Below are 18,414 nucleotides of genomic sequence, written 5' to 3' on the forward strand. Positions count from 1 at the left end.
TAAAGTAAATTACAAAATTGAATTATTTTTTTTAAAATAGAAGTACTTTTAAAAAATATCTTAAAGTACCACCAAAAGAAGCTTTTACTAGTGAGAAACCATAGGCATCCCATTTTTGTGTTTTTGGTTATCTTGTGTATACTCATATTCCTGATGAGAAGAGATCTAAGTTTGAACATTCTAGCATAAAAGATATCTTTTTCGGATACTCTGAGTCCTCAAAGGCTCACTGCATTTATCTTCCATCATAGTAGTGTTGGAAATTGACAACTAATTATGTAAATATGGGTAAAAATTGTATTAGTTACTACCAAGTTAGTTTTATACCGAAACATCAGTTATGTAATGGAGGAGGCTATTATAAAATTGATGAATGCCCGAACTATTGTAATGATGGAAAATCATCTTTGATTAATAGATTTCCAATCCCTTGCCCCGTGGATGTTTCCTTGACACATTGTCAAGGTTTTACCACATAAAATCTTGTGTTTTACTTGTGTGTTTTCATTCGGTTTCCATTCAGTTTCATTTCATTTCTTTCTTGTTTAATTAACCACTCAAACCAACAAGTGGTATCAGAGGAATATATTGAGTGAGCAGGACAAAGGCTGCCTTAAAAAATCAAGCCGTCAAAGAGAAGCGTAGCCAGCGCCAAGAAATAAAGTCATCCATCAAAGAGCATCATAGTCAGCTAGAGCTGCAGTTGATGAGGAGACAATTTTTCTTTTGAGAGGAGTCATTGAAGTTTTTAAAAGAGGAGCCGCTGAGCTGCTGAGTTTTTAAAGAGGAGCTCGCTATGTTTTTTAAATGTTGGAGTAGAAAACCTGTTGACGGAGAGAGTTGCAGCCATCAGCCCTGTTTTTAAAGAGACTATTTTTAAAGAGAAACATGCATTTTGGAGTAAAAAAAGGCCTTCAATCCAGGTATTTATTAAATTTCTTTTTAGAATTTTGAAAACCTTTTGAGCATATGGTCTGAGGTTTTTTAAAGAAAAAAATAAATACATAATTTCTATGTATTTGAGGTAATCTTAGGGTTTGAAATCTATGAAGTAAATAAAAAAAAGGGAATTTGTGAAATTTTTCCAGTAAAGGGTTTCATTGACGAAAGAAGGTTTTTTGTCCAAGAAAACTGAAATTAAAGGCAATTCTTCTAGAAAACTGTTGTAAATTTTTTTCAATCAATTGGAAGAATTTTTTTTCCAGAAAACTGTTGTATATTTTTCCAATCAATTGGAAGAAAAAAAAAGAAAAAAATGTTTTGGAACGGAACAGAATTCTGAAATTTTTTTGGAGAATAAAAAATTGAAAACCCCTTGTTGGAAGAAGACAAATCAATTTTTTTTAAGAAACCCTAGTTGAAATACTGAAACCCTAGGAGGAAATAAATGGCAAAGATGACGAATGCAAAGTTCAAGGTGGAGAAATTCACTCGCAATAACAACTTTGCTCTATGGAAATTGAAATTTAGGGATTTGCTCGTGCAACAAGGATTGCACAAAGCATTGGACATGGTGAATAAGAAACCTACTAGCATGATAGATTCGGACTGGGAGGAATTGGATGCTCGAGCTCTCAGTACCATCAGGTTATGCATAGTGGATGAAGTTCTCTTAAACATTTTTGAAGAGAGTACAGCTACAGGCTTATGGGAAAAACTTGAAAAATTATATATGATAAAATAATTAACCAATAGAATTTATTTGAAATGACAATTGTACAGTCTTCTGATGAAGGAGGGTAAAAAAATTGCAGAACATTTAAATGTTTTTAATACACTTATATGTCAATTATCATATATGGAAGTTAAAATTCAAGAAGAAGACAAAGCTATAACCTTGTTGTGTTCTATGCCCGAGTTGTGGGACCACTTCGTAAATTCAATCAGTTTGATGCACGACTGATTCTTTGAAATTTGAATCAGTTGTGGGAGGTCTCTTATCTAAATAAGTACGGAGGAAATCCATTACTGAAACAGCTGCACCAGAAGCCATGATAGCCAGAGGAGGGTCAAAGGAAAGAGTAGAAAAAGCAAGGGGATCTTCCAGAGCAAAATCAAAGGGAAAGAAGTGTAAGTTGAAATGTTGGTACTGTAATAAAATTGGACACCTTAAGAAAGACTGTTGGAAATGAATAGGGTTTGATAACCCAAAGAAGGAAGCAAATCAGTTTGATTCAGGTATGATAGGCAAGTTTTTATGTGCTAAAGAATTATGTATGATAGAGCAAACTTTACCTGTATGTAATTTCTCTCAAGATTTTGAAAGTTGGTTGTTAGACTCTAGTGCTTCTCATCACATGTGTCCACACAGAAATTGGTTTAGTTCATATGAAGTTGTAAACGGTAGTTCTATTTTCATGGGTAATAATGTATCATGTCATACTATTGGGATGGAAAATATGAGGATTAAAATGTATGATAACATAGTTAGAACATTAACTAGTGTTAGAAATGTACCTGAATTGAAGAAAAATTTGATTTCTTTGGGAGTGTTGGATTTGGATGGTTATAAGTTTACAGGTCAGAATGGAGTGTTGAAAGTCTCTAAAGGTGCCCTATTTCTTATGAAAGTAGAAAAGCTCAGAAATCTTTACATACTCAAAGGAAGTGCTCAGGTCAGCGAAGCAGCGATTGTGTCAGAGAAAGAAAAAGAAGGTACTTGCCTATGGCATCAACGATTGGGTTACATGAGTGAGAAAGGTATTCACGTACTGTTGAATCGTAAATTACTTCTTGATTTGAAATCCTTGAAGTTGGATTTCTGTAAACATTGCGTGTATAGAAAACAGTGTAAACTAAGATATAAAACTGGAAGTCATAATAGTAAAGAAATTTTAGACTATATTCATTCTGATTTGTGGGGACCATCTCCAATTGTATCGTATGGAGGTGCTTTATATTTCTTAATGGTTATTGATGATTTGTCCCAAAAAGTTTGGGTCTTTATGTTAAAAAAGAAAGTTGATGTATTCAATGTATTTAAACAATTAAAGTGATGGTAGAAAAAAGTACAGACAAATCAATTAAATGTTTAAGAATTGATAATGGTGGTGAATTTACTTCAATAGAATTTGAACAATACTGTAAGGATGAAGGAATTGTTTATACTCCTCACCAAAATGGTGTTGTTGAACGTATGAATCAGACTCTTATGGAAAGAGCCATAAGCATGATCAACAATGCTAACCTGCAAAAGGAGTTGTGGGCAGAAGTATTATCCACTACTTATTATTTAATTAACAGATCACCTTCAATAGCAATTAATTGTAAAATTCCTAAAGAATTCTGGACAAGTCAGTCTTGTGATTATTCACATTTAAGGATATTTGGTTGTGATGCCTATGCTCTTATTCCTAAAAATCATTGTTCAAAATTAGATCCAAATCAAAATGTTATGTCTTTGTTGCGTATAACAATGTGGTGAAAGGATATAGGTTGTGGGATCCTACTTCACAGAAGATAATCATTAGTAGAGATGTAACATTTGATGAATCTTCTCTTTTAAAATCAAATGTTCAAAGAATTGAATAGGAATAGGTATTGCCAAGTCAACAAATTGAATTGGAGGCTAGACCTTTTTTTGAAATTCTAAAGGAAGGAGAGACTTTTGGAGGAAAAGGTGATGAAGATACAAAGGAAACTGTTGATGTTTCTGAACCAGTTCAGCAACCATTCACTCTAAGAAGGTCTACAAGGGAAAGAAAAACTCCCAAAAGGTATGAAGATTCTGTTTCATCTTTTGCTTTGATTACTGAAGATGGGAAACCTTCTTGTTATCAGGAAACAATGGATGATACGAATAGCGAAAAATGGAAAATGGCTATGGAAGAAGAAATGGATTCCTTAGCCAAGAACAATACCTGGGATGTTGTAGAACTTCCTGAAGGGAGAAGTGTTGTTGGATGCAAATGGGTCTTCAAATTGAAACGACAAGTTGTTGGAAGTATCAAAAGGTATATGGGAAGGCTGGTAGCAAAAGGGTATTCTCAGGTTGAAGGTATTGACTTTCATGAGATTTTTTCACCAGTTGTAAAACTTGCTTCTATTCGTACTGTGTTGGCACTAACTGCATTACTTAACCTTGAGTTAGAACAGTTAGATGTTAAAACAACTTTTCTACATGGTGATTTGGATGAAGAGATATATATGGAACAAATAGAAGGTTTTGTACAAGATCGCAACAGAAGATTAGTTTGCAAGCTCAGGAAATCATTGTATGGCCTGAGGCAGTCTCCCAGGCAATGGTACAAGAAGTTTGACTCCTTCATGTTGAGCCAGAAATTTATTAGAAGTGAGTATGATCATTGTGTATAATTCAAGAGTTTCAGTGGCATATTCATTATCTTAGTTTTTTATATTGACGATATGCTTATTGCAAGAAAAACCATGGATGAGATCAGTAGGTTAAAGGCTCAGCTCTCTATGACGTTTGATATGAAGGATCTTGGAGCAACAAAACATATCTTGGGCATGGAGATACACAGAGATAGGAAAAATGGTAATCTTTGGTTATCACAGCAGAAGCATGTGGAAAGAGTACTTAAAAAGTTCGGTATGAACAGTGTGAAACCTATTAATGTTCCATTAGCTTCCCATTTTAAGCTTTGGTTTTGAGTCCTAGAACTAATGAAGAAAAGCAGTATATGTCTCGTGTACCATATTCAAATGTTGTAGGAAACTTGATGTATGCGATGGTATCTACAAGACCTGACATTTCACATGCAGTTGGAGTTGTCAACAGGTTCATGGCAAATCTAGGTGAAGAACATTGATGAGCAGTGAAATGGGTGATTCAGTATTTAAGAGGCACAACTGATCATTGCATCATCTTTAATGGTAGTGAAGGACCAGTTTGCGGATATGTGGATGTTGATTATGCAAGTGATTTGGACAAAAGGAGATCTACTACAGGTCATGCTTTTACTCTTATAGGTGGAACAATTAGTTGGATGTCAAAGCTTCAAGAAATAGTTGCATTGTCCACTACCGAGGCAGAATATATAGCTACTTCAGATGCCAGTAAAGAAGCAATCTGGTTAAGGGGTCTACTTGATGAGATTGGAAGGATGCAGGAAAGAGTGAATGTACTCTATGATATTCAAAGTGCTATTCACTTGGCTATAAATCCAGCTTATCACAGCAAGACCAAGCATATTAATGTAAGGTATCATTTTCTGAGACATGTGATCGATGGCGGAAAAGTAGCTCTCGAGAAGGTCCATACACGGGAGAATTTTGCAAACATATTCACGAAGTCAGTTACAGTAGAGAAGCTACGATGGTGTTTAGCTTCTATTGGCTTGCAAAAGAGATGATGAATGGGCATGGGCAAGGGATTAGGAAAATTGTTGTCAGGAAATTGACAACTAATTATGTAAATATGGGTAAAAATTGTATTAGTTACTGCCAAGTTAGTTTTATACCGAAACAACAATTATGTGACGGAGGAGGCTCTTATAAAATTGATGAATGCTTGAACTATTGTAATGATGGAAAATCATCTTTGATTAATAGGTTTCCAATCCCTTGCCCTGTGGATGTTTTCTTGAGACATTGTTAAGGTTTTACCATGTAAAATCTTGTGTTTTACTTGTGTGTTTGCATTCGATTTCCATTCAATTTCAATTCATTTATTTCTTGTTTAATTAACCACTCAAACCAACAAGCAGAAGGCATTGGTAAGTTGAAATGTTTTAGTACTATCTAATTCAGCCAGGGAGTCGAGATGGCTTACCCGGACGTTATGGGAGGCACAAGAACAAGTGGGAGCACCGAAATCTACATTTTGGATGAGTAATCCTCCTAAGAAGTTTCCAACTCACGTTGCATTACTTTTATTGATATGACAGAACCTTCAGCTCTAAGGAAGAAACTGAAGAGCACAAATGACAGAGTTTGATGTCTGCGAGATAGTTGCAAAACCCACTATGGAATCAATGATTAATTTTGAGCATGCAGTTGCTGATAATTTTTTCCTTGAACAAGGGAAGTTCTCCTTGAAGACATTAGAGGTTTGAGATGTTCAGGGAGAGATTTGGTTTGACGGAAAACATTTTCCTTACACTGAGGGAATGGTAGTTTTACATGTTGGCTTATTCACTATTCTCCTTCAGTAGCAACATCAGATTCCGCAACAGTATATTCTTCAATAGCAACAGATTCTCCAGCAGTATATTTTTTAGCAACTTTAGCAGATTGGCACACTCAGCAAAATTACTGAAGCCTTAATTCCTATGCAGATTGTAGTGGATGTGGTCGTTGCATGGCTGAAATTGCACCCTAGAAGCTTCGGTGAGGGCACAACAACAGTGATGGACAGTTAGATATAGAGGTGTATGCATGCATGTGCTGCATTTAGATTTTTTATCTTTAGAGTGCTGGATTTTCCTTATTTAAAATGTTAGCCGTATTGTTTTTTTGCCCTAAAAGTTATGGAAATTCTGACCATATTTTGAGAAAATTTGACAAGGATTTTTGTAAATCCAAGTTATAGTTGTTAAAATTCAACATTTTAGGTGCTCTAGACATTTTTGATGGTGTTGAATCTATTTCCACCATCAAAAATATGATTCAAACACTGCCTCTACAATTTTTTTTGAAATTTTTTTGCCCAGATTCTAATTACTTTCGACCATCTAGGCAATTCCTCAGCCTCCTTAGACCACTCCAAAATGTTATATTAGTTTGGGTGCTTTATTCTCTTAGGTGTTGTTCTTGAGTTAGAAAAGGCATAATCCTAGAATAGTTTTCCAGGTTTAGCCCAGGTGCCTAGTCAGAGGGAGTGTAGTTTTATGAAAGTGCATTGCATGGAGGTTGATCTATTCTAGGAGGGCACACATTCTATGAGAGTAAGGTACTTCACTAGCAGTGGGTGTTTTATTTATAGGAAAATTAATCTTACAAACTGGGGACATTACCTTAGTTGATTAAGGTTTTACTTTTGACAGAGTCATAGGAGACACTCTTTGTAGTGTATTTACATGCATCGTTACCCTATACCTCTCATCTTCTATAAAGGATAGATAGATAGGGAGAGCCATTGGTATGTGTCTTAGATATCTCTCCTCTTTTATAAAGGATAGATAGATAGGGCAAACCATTGGTATGTGTCTTAGATATCAGTGAGTTTGACGGGTATCGAGGTATTGTATTTTTTGTTTTTTGAGTTAATAGATAGAGAAGTGATTGGTTTTATTTCTTCAGTATAGATCTATGTTAATTTTGGATCTACTTAGTACCGGGAGGGATTAAAATTTAAATCTCTCAAGTTTCAAACTTTTTTTTGAGTGCAAAAGTTGAAGAAAAGTTCGCACCTCTAGAGATTTGATTCCTCTGGGTGTTTGGTAGATATGGAATTAAGAAGATTTATGCTAATGTTTATAATATTAACAATATTTATATGAATTTCACATCTTTATATATAGAAATATTCTTATTTTTAATTTCATGTGATAATACATATAGTTATAATGACATATGCATGTAGCATTTTCCTTTCACATGTTTTATAATTTTATAATTTATTTTTCTATCTGATATGCATAGCATTGATGTTATATATATCTATATATATATATAACTGGAAAGAAAGTTTATTGTAAATATTGTTTTTTATATTCTTCTTAATTAAATTTATATATGAAGTTCTGAAATATAACAACTACAAACATGAATCATTATTTTAATATATATGGTCATATATATATATATCTTCTCTTAATTATACATTTATTAATTATATGTTTTGAAATGTCCAAGGATCTTACCTCTAGTGGTTTGGTGAATAATTTGTTTCACCAATTGTATAGATTCTTATCTAAAAAAGAGTTGTAACAGGCCCATTTGTGACATTTATGAAATACAGCTCCTAGATACATCACTAATATCTTAAAATCTATTGACCCATCCCCTGATGATGGACTGACTTAGTAGTCTAAAATGTTGGATTCACAAAACTCTATAACAGTTCATTCCTTCTCTAAAAAAAAATCCTCACCTGTATGGATTCATTAGTTAACAATTTATGAAATAGTTATACCTGCTCTAATAATTGTTTTTTCAGAGCACAGAATCTTTTAAAATTAACAAAAATGGGTGTAACCCTCTAGTCATACTGGGTAACTAAAATATGCACTTTTTTTTTTCCGAGAAAAAAGACATACTTCAGAAAAATTGAGAGTACCATAAAACAAAGTCCAGCATAAACATTGCTGGAACCTGACATAGGACTGTCAAAATCCTGTTGGAAGCCTAACAAAATCCGAAAAAAAAAAGGCCTATAATAGCCAGCTACATGTCCTCAAAATTACCTTCATTCTAGGAAAGCGACTGTCTATCAGAGAATTATTCTAAAACATACTTGTTCACGACCAATTGCAGAGCATCTTTTGAGAGGAAATCAGCAACTAAGATATGCATCCTGATTTCTGATTATTGGAAATCTTTCCCGTTGTGAACAAGATTGGTCATTGGTTTTAACATGCATAGCTTGCTTTCGTACCTAGGTTATAAATGCTTGGATATATAGTTGACGATCAATATGGATGTTTGGAAGTCATATCTAATAGGGTCTGTGCATTGATATAGTGGTATGGGTGTGGCGTAGACGAGAAAAAAGGAAGGAAGTTGACACAGATTTCAATTGATTCACTGGTTATCATTCTTGGATGTGTCCTTTAGTATTGTCTTAGGTTAGCCCAAGTTCTTGCAGGAGTTTGGTGCAAGCTTCCCCTCCTGTCAGGTTGGGTATAGACATGGTACAATATTAGAGGTATGTAGTTTATTTGGATTAAGTATAAAAATGAGCTCTATACAATGTGGTATTGGGTTCAATCCTAGTGGCATGCTTGTCAGACCAGTTAAAATAATTGAGACCCAGTGTATAGGAAGCTAAACGATTTTATGAAAAAAATTATTTTATTTGCTGCATCTGAAGATAAAGTTGGTTTTGTATGGCTAACGTAATAAACTCCTCTCGACCATTGCTTTTGAATCCAAGCACAGTATGTTTTCCAAAAGGGAAAAAATGGTAACTTTTTTCATCATTTCTAGTTTTTCTAGTGATGTACTTGATTTATATAAAATTCACTTAAGATACATACATTCAACAAAAGCATAATAAATGAAAACTGAAGAGAATTTAACTCCTCTTAACAACAGAGATGTACAGCTCCAAGTAGATTTTTCAGTTGATCAGTTAAGGTCCTAGGATTACAGCGCTTCATATTTAAATTGCCATCTTGAACAGGATGAAACTTCTCTTTACAACAGATGTACAGCTCCATGTAGGTTTTTCGGTTGATTAGTCAAGGTCCTAGAACTATAGGGATTCATATTTAAATTTTCCATCTTTCAGATTCCATTCGCGAGTTTTGTTTGCTTATAGAAATTCATTATTTTAATGCCTTGACAGTCAACTCTTAAACTATCAAGCAGGTACAGGAATAAATAAAATGGGGCAAGTGTTCTGTTGTATACAAGTGGATCAATCAACAGTGGCAATGACGGAGAAATTTGGACGCTTTAATGACGTTCTTGGGCCAGGATGCCACTGTGTGCCATCGATTTTTGGGTACAAAGTTGCGGGCCATCTTTCTTTACGAGTACAAAAGCTGGATGTACGATGTGAGACAAAGACAAAGGTATACCGTTTTTTCTACTCTATGAGACAACTACTGTTTAAGACAAAACCCAACTCTCCGTGTTTTTTATGTTAATACTATTAATGACCTTATTTTCATTTTGGAAAGTACACGTGAGCAACTACTGTACCATAAAGACATTTTCACTGTCTAGAGTGAAGTGAATATCTTTCTTTTATTTTAATTTAAAATGATCCTTGCATCAATAACTTTTACTTTGGCAGGATAATGTATTTGTGACTGTAATTGCATCTGTGCAATACCGTGCCATTTTACAGAAAGTAATGGATGCTTTTTACAAGCTTAGCAATACAAGGGAGCAGATCCAAGCTTATGTCTTTGATGGTAGATTTCAGAACTTGTCTCTATTGACTTTAAAGAACTTGTCTCTATTGACTTTAAAGATTTAGCCTGCTTACGGAGTTGAGAAAACCATATATGCCTTATCGTCCTATTAAGAAACCATGGCAGTTTGTATCTACTAATTTATGTTTTGTGAACATTCAGAATTGCATTCTGTTTTAGATTAGTTCAATGTTGCCATTTCCAAGTCACCAAAGCAAATGGAATGGAATGGAGTGAGCATTGTTCAGAAGGTTTTAGCAGCAATATCGAATTTGTTTGTTATGGTTCATGTTTTAGCATAAGTAGAATATTCTAGACGAAGAACAGAAACAATGGTTTCTAAGCTTTGATTGTAAGATGAAAATGTGTTAATTTAGGCTCAATTCAGCACTTCGATATGATGCCTTTCTTTATAGTAATATAAAGTAAGGGTTCTCTGTTAGTGGTGAGATCTCCTTTCTTGTTTTATGCAACTGGGGCACTTCTATTTGATCTCATGGTCATGTTTTATGTGCAGTCATTCGCTCAAGTGTCCCAAAGATGAATTTGGATGACCTTTTTGAGCAGAAGAATGATGTTGCTAGAGCTGTTGAAGAGGAACTTGAGAAGGTAGAGTGAAAATCATTTCATCTTTGGTTTATGCTTTTATTTGGAGGATAAGTACCAATTGAAAAGTACTTGCATATTTATTTCTTCAGTTTCAGTGGGGAAAATGCCGGTAAATTCTTCGCATCTTCCAGTGTCACTGCATTGTTTTTCTCGATTTAGTGGATAGTTTTATTCTGGTTTTGATAAAATAATTTTTGAGTGTTCTCCACAATCATGTCTTCTATTTGGATACAGGTTATGACAAACTACGGATTTGAGATAGTGCAAACTCTCATTGTTGATATAGAGCCTGCTGAAACTGTGAAGAGAGCAATGAATGAAATAAATGCAGGCAAGAATTCTCTGCCATATTGAGGTCACAGTAGAATTATGTATATTTAAGTCCATCAAAGATAATTTCTTGCTGCTAGCTATTTTTTTAATAAAGGAATATTTGATCTTTGGAGAACTATGCCTCTATTATTTCAAGAGGTTCTGGTATGCTTATGTGTTTATGTATAGCTAACTAGCACATGCTAATCATCAGTTGATGGCGGGGAATGAAAACTGTATCACCTTTGCTAATGTAGCTTTGCTTTAAAAATCCAATATCTTCTTAAAAGTTAATTTTACAAAAACATATGTCATGAGCTTGCATTTTCAATTTTGCTGCAGTTATGCCGAACTGGGCCTCTTCTATTTCAAGAGGTTCTTTGGTATATTATGTGTATTTATAGATAGTTCACTGGCACAGACTAATCATCATTTGATAGCACGGATGAAAATTTTATCAGCTTTACTAATGTAGCTTTACTTTATAAATGCAATATCTTCTTAAAAGTTAACCTTATATAACAGCATACAAACTTGCATTTTTGTGCAGTTTTTTCCATAATTTTTTTTCTTATTGTCGCTTTGTTTTTTCATTTTTATTTAAACTTCTTTTACATTATCTTCCATCTTATTCTCATAATCATTGATTTCAGCTGCAAGAATGAGAGTGGCAACAAATGACAAAGCTGAAGCAGAGAAAATCTTGCAAATTAAGCGAGCAGAAGGTGAAGCAGAAGCAAAGTATTTGTCTGGATTGGGTATTGCTCGTCAACGGCAAGCAATAGTGGATGGCCTTAGGGATAGTGTACTTGCTTTCTCAGACAATGTGCCTGGGACAACTGCAAGGGAGGTGATGGACATGGTCTTAGTGACGCAGTATTTTGACACAATGAAAGACATAGGAGCGTCTTCAAAGTCATCAGCAGTTTTCATCCCCCATGGACCTGGTGCAGTTCGTGATGTTGCTGAGGAGATCAGAAATGGATTACTTCAGGCACAGGCCCTTTAAACATTATAAATATTAAAAGAACATATGAAGAGTCAAATTTCAGAATAAAAGCACATTGTGTGCAACGATGTTTATAGCTTACCGTTTGCATTTTGAGTTTTTTAATTTTTTGATACAAGGAATTCTTACAGATTCAGTGCCTATTTACTATATAGTAAGTAGACACTCAACCTTGGATTTGGGGTGTGAATATACGCACATAATGAACGGTGGTGTACAGCCACTTTTTCAGTCTTATTAACAAAGGAAAGTTCTGCATGGATGAGAAGATGGGTAAAGTATTAATTATAAATGTGTTGCATTTCTGTCGTGTGAAAAGCTCAACAAACTTATGGATTTGAATTACAGATTGAAGTTCTGAGGGAGATCAACTGAAGTTGCAATACTAGAATTGAAGTTGCATCAAGGAATTTGGGTTTTATTTGAAGCATCTTGACAGCTACGTAACAAGCGTTCTAGTATAATGTTTTTGGGAATTAAACACTATGTCAATTTCGTACTGTAAATGCCAAGCTTCTTACGAGGTCTTGATTTTTTATAACGTCCTTGCATGAAAGACTGCCATTGCCCTTTATTATGTGAAGATTCAATGTGGAAAGGTTGCTTCAGTGTATTTGTCAAAGTAACTTGCTTGCATTCATGTCCAAGAGTGTACACAAATTTAGAATGCTTCTCATATTTTCTTTTGGTTGGTAAACTGAACTTTCTCACCCTAACCCTACTGTTTTTGCATTAGATACATTCACTTTGCTTTGGTGCTGACAGTTGATGTATCAGAAGAGATTAATATAGCAAAATGTAAATTTGCAATGGGGATAAGGGATTCACTGCTTTTTCAATTTTGACATTTGAAGCAACGGTTTTTGCTATCTTCAAGTAAAAAGAACAACATTCTTGGCTTACATGAAGATTGTGGAAAGCTTTGAGATATTGTGATAACTAATTCCCAATGAGGGCTGTGTATGTTTGTGTAATTAATATCTATTGTCATTCTTTAGTAATTAGGATTTAGTTTTAGGAGATTAAGAGTACATTAAAGTATACTAGTATTATTACTACTAATTTAATGAAAGAAGTTAGAGAACGCCTCTCTCCCCCCTTGTATAAATGTAATTTATATTCTTCTCAAAATTATTTTTTTGACATGGTCTCAGAGTCGAGGTTAGAAGAAACCAACGCTGAAAGTGGGTGAAGACCTAGAGATTGTTTTATGAAGTGATGGTTTGATGAACTACAATTTATTTTGTATTTTTAAGCAGAACAACAATATTATAATAATAAGGGCGCTATGGCAGAGCTAATAGCAATTGCACTTGACTTTCTAGAGTTTGAAAAACAAAAGTAGTTCTTTGTTACTACAAAATGTTGCCTCCACCTGATTTCTGAGAAATCTTGTATCCACCAAAACTACATTTAAGAATCTTTTGGGTAAAAAATTCTAACAAATTGCTTACATAACACAATACAAAAGCAGTTCATGTCAGATTGGATTATGAACCCAGGGTTGTGTTACTGCTATGTTATTGCAAGAGGTTTTCTCTTCTTTAATACTATTATCCAAGCCTCAATGCTTGTAGTAAATTCTGAGATGCTCCCTTCAATCCAAGTTTTCCTTGGCCTGGAACTTCGGATTGACCCACCTTGCCTTTGTCCAAGGACTAAGCAAGATTGTTGTTTCCTGATCCAGATCTGGGGATTAGCAGTTTCTTATTCCACCAAGTCCTGTTGTATCACATCTTGTCGTTTGGATGGGTTGTCCTTGATTTCTTCTGGTTCTATTTTTGGCTCGTCCATGGGCAGGTTTGAGCCATCTAGCTCAACATCGATAATCACTTGATGTTCTACTTTGGTACCAACCCACCAGGTGGGCTTATCTTGCTAATTCCTAAGTCTATTTCTATCAGGAAATCTTTGCTGGTGTCTATTTCCACACAGTTTGAGCCTATGTCACCAGAAATCTTTGCTAGAGTCCATTTCCACACAGTTTGAGCCTATGTTACCAGAAACGAGAAATGGGAAACGAAACGAGAAACGACAACGGTACTAGAAAAAGAGTTTGGAGGTTTCGCACTCAAGAAACGAGGAGAGAGAAAATGAAAATAAAAATGAAAAATACAGAGTTAGTTTCAATTTTCAATATAGTTTCAACTAAATTTCTAGCCCAAATTTTATTAAAAAACTAAATAATTTGAATACCAAAATGATGCTTAGCAAATTGAGTATTAAATATATACATTATTATGCCTCCTAGTCAATTAAGTGTATACATTCTTATGCATTTTGCGCCTTCAGCTAATTATTGTTTTTAAAAAAAAATCCAAATATATATAGATATAGATATAGATATAGATATAGATATATATATATATATATATATATATATATATATATATATATATATATATATATATAAATGTAAACAAAATAGAATTTGCAATTAAATGTGAACTTCTTCAGCCACATAGAAAATAGTGTTTAAACTATAAATTTTAACAATATACATGTTAAGGGAAAACAAATCAACTAATAAAAGACAATAGTAATGAAATGATCAACTTTTTTGTATACTTGGCATAGGCTTCTAAGTTATTGAATGAATACCTACAAGAAGAAGAAGGAAAAAAAAAAAATTGTAAAAATACAGGGCTGAGAACGACCTGCAAAAGAGCAACTACGATCCTTGAAAAATTTCCCATAAAATATATGCACCTGTTAACTAAAACAACCGTCTAAAATGGCGTTTCCGTCTGCTCTCGTTTCTTACACGTTTTTTAGGGGAACGGTGGCAACCGTCCCGTTTCTGGTAACACAGGTTTGAGCATATGCAGTGATATAATGATTTTTAGTTTCGTCACATATGCTGTAGTGATATTGTCATTCCTAGTTTCCTCATTTCTGCAATAGAAAAAGCAGTTCATGTCAGATTAGATTATGAACCCAGGGTTGTTTTACTGCAAGAGGTTTTCTCTTCTTTAATACTATTATCCAAGCTTCAATGCTTGTAGTAAATTCTGAGATGCTCCCTTCAATCCAAGTTTTCCTTGGCCTGGAACTTCCTGATCCAGATTAGCAGTTTCTTCATCCACCAAATCCTGTTGTATCACATCTTGTTGTTTGGATGGGGTGTCCTTGATTTCTTCTGGTTCTATTTTTGGCTCGTCGATGGGCAGGTCTGAGCCATCTAGCTCAACCTCGCTAATCACTTGATGTTCTACTTTGGTACCAACCGACCAGGTGGGCTTATGTTGGTAATTCCTAAGTCTATTTCTGTCAGAAAATCTTTTCTCAAGTCCATTCCCACACAGTTTGAGCAGACGAGCATATGCAGTGATATAGTGGTTTTCGGTTTCCTCACTTCTGCTGTAGTGATATTGTGGTTCCTAGTTTCCTCACTACTGCAATAGAATTCGCTGAGGACATTACCAATGCCTAAGAAAGAGGATAAATCCTAAAGATGCAATAATAGATTTAGAAGTCTAACCAAATCCAAAGCTAAAAACAGAGTATTTATCATTGGATCGAAGGATGGAGTCCACGGTTTCTTGTTTGATCCAGTTTTCCCCAAAATCAGGGACCAGGGACATAATTTTAATATCAAGGCTCTGTCTTCTGCTAGATCAAAAACCACAATGAAAGATGAAAGACCCCTTTGCACTGGGTAAATGAAAGCTTCTTCTTTTAACTCAGATTTCTACACGTCTAAAGTCTAAAGCGCGCTTATGTAGATGGACATAACGCGACCAAAATTGTCATGCCCCTACACCTGCGATAGTCTTCCAACCGCTTGTAGCAAGGTTCGGCACCACCGAACGCTTTCTTTTCACCAATACTAACATTCGTGGACTACGCCTACTTTCACATTAACATACTTAGCTTGCGTTTCGCAACTAAGTAAAATGCAATTATCCTTTATACTTAATGAAGCCCATACTCATTCATTATCATCATGCAATTATACCAAGAACAATAACAATTGCAACAAGTATAAAGGGGAGGGGAAACTCCCTGTAATGTGAGTCTGCCCGACAATATATTAAGAATATCAGTTTTACAATGTACAATTGTGCCTTGCCAAACCAAGTCTACACTTAGCCAAATATTACAACCATGAGGCAACCCTGCCTTTTACAATACATATGCACCCTTGCACAAAGAGAAGTGCTCACCCGAGCCACTTAATTCCTCTCCACCAAGTCCTGCACAATCTACACATATACCAACTCCTCGGCACGCTTGCCCACACCTCAAACCGCCACAAGATACTCCAAAACTGCACCTAGATAGTGCGCATGAGCCATGCGCAGCTCCTGTCTCTCTTGCGTAGTTTTACCCCTTCTCCTATGCGTAGAGATGATGTGAGTTGTTGAATGTTGGAATGAGCTCTCAAAGCTCCCATACTTATACCCAAACTTGCGTGGGTTTACAAGGGGTGTGCAACCCCTTGGCCAACCCCAAAACCACCATCCATGCGCCCATAAGCCTTATGTACAAGTTGGCTTGTACACTTCTTCCCATCGCATATATATGTAATATGCTCCAACACTTAGTCGCATAAGTGTTTTCATATCGTCGCATATTTTGTCACATTTTCTCCGCAGCTCGTCGCACGCCCGTGTCACTGCGCCTGCTTGTCGTGCAGCCCTCGCCCGCCTGTCGTGTAGCCCGCGCCCACTTCATGTGCCCGCGCCTGCCCGTGCGCCCGTCGACCGCCTGTGCACTCACGCACCCGTCGACTCGCCCGGCGCCCAACTGCACCCGCGCTCGGGTAGAACTCGAGGACCTTACATCCTCCTCCACCTCAAATCGTTGTCGTCCTCGACAACATACCATCCCGGTAACCATCCACCATGATCATCATCATCCATGATGTTGACTCCTCCACACAAAGCAAACATCCTTGCAACATATGTAGAGACTCATCTCCATCATGCCTCGCCTTAGTGACCAACTGCCACCAAGCTCACCATACCAAGGTATGCACCTCAATGGTATGCTCTCCATCAGATATCATCTCAATCCATGATCATCGACCCCTCTGCCACAATCTCCACTGCAACATCTCGTGTCGACCTCATCATGTGTCTCCATGTGAACCTCTGCCATGATACTCCAGCATGATGCGAACATATCTCTGCACACTTCCGGACCCCATGTCTGAACTAGTTGGGTAGCTAATCCAACCATCACGCTCAATCCATGAGAGTGAACATCCTCATGCCATCATCAGTTGTTCCTCAAACATCTGCCACATCCTCGACTCATCAAGAATCTACCTCCATAATCCATGCTCAGATCCATGGAAACTCCATCCATCTCATCTACAACATGTCATGATGCTTGATTCCAAGCCATCCCTGCATCATCAATCATACCTGTTCAAACATGTTTTAAGGACTCACTGCCATGAGCAGCTAACAATGAGCCCCATCTTCTTCATCCATCTAAGAAGATGTAGAGGGAGTAGAGCCTGAAGGCTCTCCCTCACTAATCAACTCGATCCACCTATCAGGATCCTCAATCTCCATCCTTTGTAGATAAGCAACCCGGTCTTCCTTCTGGACATCCGGTCTCACATATACCTCCTCCTCCTCATCATCATCATCATCCTCCACCAGCTCTAGCCTTCTTGTCAAATCCAAGATGCTATCTGAATGTGATCTAATGACCAATGACTGTTCGACAAGCTTTGTCTCAACAGTAGACAACCGCTTGTTCACCTTCTCCTTGTCCTCCATTTGCATTACTCCCAATTTACAATCAGGCCTTGTCACACCAATGGTTGGCACACCAATGGGTACATCTTCCCTTCCATCATAAATGTAGAGCTTCTTCAAATGTGAAACGATCATAGCATCAAATTGTTTCATGAACTCCATCCCCAATACAGCCTCATAGTCATCAATCCGCACTATAGTGAAGTCCACCTTCCCGGTCCATTCACCAAGTGTAGTGTCCACCCTCTTAGCTATACCAAGAATCTCAATAGGAGGAGAATTCACTGTCTTCATTTGTGCCTTTGCCGGTACAAACTTCAGCCCAATTCTTCTCGCAGTATCTTCGCCCATGAAGTTGTGAGAAGCACCACTATCCACCATAGTGAGCACATCAGCATCTCCAACCTTCATTCGAACATACTCCAACTTGTTCCTTTCAGGATCCCTTCTAGAGGCCACTTCCATAGTAGCAGAAGCACCAAGTATCTGCATCATCCCCACAGAAGCATCTTCATTCTTTCCATCAGACTGTGCAATAGCGGCCACCTTTGGTTTAGAGGGACAATTCTTCACCATGTGTGGTCCTGCACATATTCAAGACTTCAAAGGCTTCTTCGTCTTTGAACCATCATCCGATTTTGAAGCATCATCCTTCTTCTTTTCTTTTGGCTTGTCGGACTTCTTTTTCTCATCAGAAGTCTCATCATAATGATCCACCAACCTATCAACCACAACAAAAGCTTCCTTAAGTGTCCTAATCTTCTGCCTCTTCACCTCATTGCGT

The 18,414-nt window shown here is 36.4% G+C and overlaps 1 protein-coding gene across 1 annotated transcript in view; it reads left to right on the top strand.

Annotated features, from left to right (window-relative positions):
* Window positions 1-12,320, top strand: part of LOC149229870 (hypersensitive-induced response protein-like protein 1) — a 71,393-nt gene extending 59,073 nt beyond the window's left edge. Inside the window, exons 2-6 of the mRNA XM_089375930.1 lie at window positions 9,436-9,641; window positions 9,866-9,986; window positions 10,504-10,595; window positions 10,830-10,926; window positions 11,561-12,320. Of these exons, the coding sequence (XP_089232056.1) occupies window positions 9,453-9,641; window positions 9,866-9,986; window positions 10,504-10,595; window positions 10,830-10,926; window positions 11,561-11,916 (855 nt within the window). The 5' untranslated portion in view covers window positions 9,436-9,452 and the 3' untranslated portion in view covers window positions 11,917-12,320. The remainder of the gene's footprint in view (window positions 1-9,435; window positions 9,642-9,865; window positions 9,987-10,503; window positions 10,596-10,829; window positions 10,927-11,560) is intronic.
* The last annotated feature ends 6,094 nt before the right edge of the window (window positions 12,321-18,414 follow it).

The sequence above is a fragment of the Pinus tabuliformis genome, chromosome J (assembly GCF_031772625.1).
Source record: "Pinus tabuliformis cultivar Carrire ecotype Pingquan chromosome J, CPIR1, whole genome shotgun sequence".
Taxonomy (NCBI): domain Eukaryota; kingdom Viridiplantae; phylum Streptophyta; class Pinopsida; order Pinales; family Pinaceae; genus Pinus; species Pinus tabuliformis.